The sequence below is a fragment of the Panthera onca genome, chromosome D1, assembly GCF_046562875.1.
Source record: "Panthera onca isolate mPanOnc1 chromosome D1, mPanOnc1 haplotype 2, whole genome shotgun sequence".
NCBI classification, from domain to species: domain Eukaryota; kingdom Metazoa; phylum Chordata; class Mammalia; order Carnivora; family Felidae; genus Panthera; species Panthera onca.
In genome coordinates, this window is record NC_138348.1 from 93865349 (window position 1) to 93870310 (window position 4962).

Below are 4962 nucleotides of genomic sequence, written 5' to 3' on the forward strand. Positions count from 1 at the left end.
TTTTCAGTCTGCTTGCCAGGGTCTATGTAGATGCTCTCTGCTCAGATCACCTGGAGTTTAGCTTACTCTGACCCCGAATCTCTCACACCATCTCTGTGGCCCTTTCATTTTTTTTTAATTTTTAAATGCTTATTTATTTTTGAGAGAGAGAGAGAGAGAGAGAGAGGGAGCAGGGGAGGGGCAGAGAGACATGGAGACACAGAATCCGAAGCAAGCTCCAGGCTCCCAGCTGTAAGCACAGAGCCCGATGCGGGGCTCCTGAGATCATGATCTGAGCTGAAGTTGGGTGCTCAACCAACTGAGCCACCCAGGTGCCCTGCCCTTTCATTTGTTAAAGTTGGCCTGCCTTTTTGCTTTTTCACCTTTTCTGAAACCCATGCACCTTTATTGAGACCCTGAATGTGTAGCTCTGTCTATACTGAAGCAGGCATTTACCTGTAGCAAAACTGCGATAAACTGCAGACACCTGCCAAGGTCTAAATGCCGGATGACCAATAGGTTTTCTCCTCAAAATATGCTCATCTGAACAGCAGCTTCTTTGTTAGCTGGGAAGTCATTAGAAGTACAAAATCTAGTGCCCACTCCAGATTTACTGAATTAGATTCTGTTTTCCTTTTCCTTCCTGGCACTTGTAGACTTAATTTTCTTTTTGTTACCTCAGTTATATATTTACCCTTAAAAATATACTGGCCGGGGTGCCTGGGTGGCTCAGTCGGTTTAGTGCTGGACTCTTGGTTCTGGCTCAGGTCACAATCTCACAGTTCGGTTTGTAGGATCCAGCCCCGCAGAGGGCTCTGTGCTGTTAGTGCAGGATTCTCTCTCTTTCCCTCTGTCTGCCCCTGCTCCTCTCTTTCTCGCTCTCAAAATAAATTTTAAAAAAACTTTTAAAAAATTAAAAAATATGTTAACTAACATTTCTGGGTGTTTATAGCAGGTTAGCTCAGTGAGACATTGTCCTGCAAATTAAAAATTGATTTAGTCAAAAATAAGTTTTTCTTTTCTGCATCTTTATGAGAATATACTATAAGGCTTAAATTACCACTCACTTTGACAAGTTAGACCATACTGGGCTTGAGTTACTAAAACGGAGTCAAGGGATGTTCTGGTAGGTCTCATGAAAAGGGTCACCATTTCACATACTTTGTTACAATTGAATTAGGCTAAGGTGACTGTTATGTAGGTGGAACAAAGGACATGAATGAGATAGTTTTGCAATGTATGGATAAGCTCAGAGTCCCTCTACACTCATTCTCTATTGCACATATTAACACTGGTTGTATTAAAGGTGAAAAAATGACCTTCAGCTCTGGCTTAGAACCTTGGCATAAAACTCTTCTTGCAATGTGATTTGATATAATATGAACTTAGAGGGAGTGTTTCTGGTTCTTAGATCACCTAAATAAGAGTTCTTAACATTTCTATAGAAAACACATGTTTTAATGAATCTCCAAGGTCCTCATCACTACTGCCGCCCAAGGAATGTCTATCTTTTGGGACATATTTCAAATTTACCCTGAGGAATGTTTAGTCTCCTTGTAATTTTGAGGAGTCCGAGAATAATAATTGAGACCCATTTTAGTAAGGGTTGGTTTTAAATTATCCTAAGTATAGACCCATATGAGGGAGTTCCTAAATATTTTTCTTGACCTCTGTTCTTTTTCCCTTTACTCTTTCTCTCATTAAGTTCACATAATGTCATGGCTTTAACCTTTATAGAATTAATCTCCAATTTTTTTTCATATTCTGGTCTGTGTCTTGAACTTCATTTAGCCTTAAGTAGGCTGTATACTTCTACCTGGATGTCCAGTTGGCAACTGAAGTCCACCATGTTCAAAATTGAATGTATATGTATATGAATATTTCTACTCGTACTGACTTCTCTTTGTTTATAGCAACACCATAATTTATCCAAATCCCTATGCTAGTACCTTTGGGAATTTCTTGCCTATATCTGTTCCCTTTGTGTGAAGTCCTGATGGGTCTTTCCTTACAACATCTCTTGCATTATATTTATTATATATTATTTATGTGGTTATTATATATTTATTTATTTTAATATTATGATTGCCTCTCATAGCTCCTCCTTCCTTCAGTTTCTCTTGTACAAGTCCCCACTGCTGGCCTCCACCATATTAGTCCTTCCAAATCTATGCTTTGATCTTTTCTATCCTGTGCCAAAATAGGAATTAAAATCTTGAGTGGCTTAATGGCCTCTCATAATAAGCTGACCTTGATTTTGGCATTTGAAAGCCAAATGCCACTATACTGACCTAAATCTGACTTTTGATCTCACTCCATGCTGCAGTCCAGAGGGGGAGACATTGGAACTTCTCTGAGAGCCTGTGAAAGTAAGTCCTCTATGTGACATTCAGGGAGAAAGCTCAGTAACTCTGATCTGTATGGTATCTAAGAGTTCAGTAGTGGCCTTTACTAGTCTTACTGATGTCTTTTTCTTCCCACATTCAGGTCTACAGAGAAAACCATTGACACCACACAAGCCTTTGCCTGTGTGCCAAGAATTCTGTTGTAGTATTCACTATAAATTCCAGGAAATTCTGTTGTAGTATCCACTATAAATTCCAGGAAATATGGAATTCATCTATTCTTCTATTATACAAATATTTATTGAACACTTAGGTGCTACAGGGATAGCACTGGAGAAAATAGACACAATCCATTTGGAGCTTAAATTCAAATGTAAGTGGGTACATGAGTGTGTGGTGGGAACACACAACAAATGAATAAATGAATAAATGTGTAGTATTTCATAGAGTGATAGGTGCTAGGGAGAAACCATTGTGGATGCAGGAAAGATCATCATGTTCTTCTATCTGGGGATGTACCCCATTTGGGAGGAAATGAAATTGTATGCAAAATGGCATACTCCCAATGGTCAATGCTATTCTCATGAACTAAGTTGTAAATGTAGACTAGGTAAAAATTGTTTTCTACTGCAAAGTCTGATCTTTGGGGAAAACACAGGTCTTCCAATTTTTAATCAGTTCCCTAGGATTTCCCACCCATGAAAACTCCTTTGGGTCATGTTAGCAGGTGGATCTTCTGGCACTAGCAGATGATATTTACTTCCCCCTAGTCTGAGAGGACACTGGGCAAAACCACCATCAGAAATCATGATCTGTAACTCCTGGCTCCTCAGAGTCTGTGGTTCTGAGGTTTGTGCTCTGGCTCCATCAGTTCAAAACTCACTCAAAACAAAAATAACAAGAAGATCTCTGTTTTGGGTTGTTCATCCCTGAAATTCATCAGAGCCAAGGTCCAATATTAAAGTTCTAATGCAGAAGAGTGAGGATTGCATTTTATCGTTCCTACTATTCTTTTTCCAAATATTTTTTTATGAGAGCCACAGACCCCTTGAAATGATATATCTCTTGCTGAGATGGCAGATGTCCCTGAGGTGGGACTGGTGGACTGTCAAAGAAGGCGTATAGAAGAGATGATCACAGGGTTCCTGCATTTTATCCCTATGGATATTGCCCTTTATGACTTTTTGATAGACATCTTTCAACAATCTCAGCAAAGGCTGAGACAGCAGTGGCACACAGGAGGGTGGGTGTGAGTTCCTTCTCATTCTGGGACTCTGTCTCATTACGGAGGGATTGGGGGAAGAGAGCTGGGTTCTCATTTTAATGTCACCCTCTGTCCTGTTCTCACAGATACGCCCTAGGGAACAATGGCAGCAGGCAATGACTCTTCAGTGACCCAGTTTATCCTGCTGGGTTTAACACAACAGCCAGAACTCCAGCTGCCTCTCTTCTTCATTTTCTTAGGAATCTACGTGGTCACCGTGATGGGGAACATGGGCTTGATTATTCTGATTGGTCTGAAGCCTCACCTGCACACTCCCATGTACTACTTTCTCTTCAACCTTTCCTTCATTGATCTCTGCTACTCGTCTGTCATAATGCCTAGAATGCTGATAGGTTTTGTAAAGCAAAACACCATCTCTTACAAGGAGTGCGTGGCTCAGCTCTGTTTCTTCTCCTTCTTTGTCATTGATGAGTGCTGTATTTTGACATCGATGGCCTATGACCGGTATGTGGCCATCTGTAAGCCCCTGCTTTACAAGGCCATCATGTCCCACCGGGTCTGCCTCATGCTGATGGCAGGAACATATGCAATGGGGTTTGTGGGTGCCATGGCCCACACCGGGTGCATGCTGAGGCTCACATTCTGTGATGGCAACATCATTAATCATTACATGTGTGACATACCTCCTCTCCTTCAGCTCTCCTGCACAAGCACCTACGTCAACGAGCTGGTGGTTTTCATTGTGGTGGGAATCAATGTAATAATGCCCAGTCTCACCATCACCATTTCTTACATCTTGATCGTCTCCAACATCCTCCGTATCCATTCTACAGAGGGCAGGTCCAAAGCCTTCAGTACCTGCAGCTCCCACATAGTTACTGTTTCTCTCTTCTTTGGAGCATCAGCATTCATGTATCTAAAACCTTCTCCTGCTGGGTCCCTGGATCAAGATAAGGTATCCACAGTTTTTTATACCATTGTGGGGCCAATGATGAATCCTTTTATCTATAGTCTGAGGAACAAAGATGTCAAAATTGCACTGAGTAAGACTTTTAAGAAAAGGGTGTTCTCTTGAGTAGAAATGGTGTTAGTTACAGATGCCAACTCCTACTAAAGGCACACAGTGTATGAAGCTATGGAGAGAACAGTAAGAAATCAAAGTAGAAATGCAAATGATTCAAATATAGGGTAAATTAAGCTCATTATTTATAAGTCATTTCACAAAGACAATATAAGGAAGAGGAGGATCTGTCCTTTATCTTTTCATGGAAAGTAAAAGTAGTTCATTTGTTGTTCTCCAACTTATTTTCAGAAGTTATAGATTTAAGTTTAAATGGTTGAATTGAGGTAAATCCAGAAAGGATAACTTGTGAGATTTTTGACTGAGGTATGTCTGGAATTCCTACAAAACTT

The 4962-nt window shown here is 40.5% G+C and overlaps 1 protein-coding gene across 1 annotated transcript; it reads left to right on the plus strand.

Moving 5' to 3' along the window:
- Positions 1-3605: 3605 nt before the first annotated feature.
- Positions 3606-4624, plus strand: LOC132662319 (olfactory receptor 8B3-like). The gene has a single exon (XM_060607804.3). It carries the CDS (start codon positions 3692-3694, stop codon positions 4622-4624), a length of 933 nt encoding a protein of 310 aa, XP_060463787.1. The 5' UTR covers positions 3606-3691.
- The last annotated feature ends 338 nt before the right edge of the window (positions 4625-4962 follow it).

Excerpts from the sequence above, each read along its gene's own strand:
- LOC132662319 (XM_060607804.3), top strand. The coding sequence starts at position 3,692 with ATGGCAGCAGGCAATGACTCTTCAGTGACCCAGTTTATCCTGCTGGGT.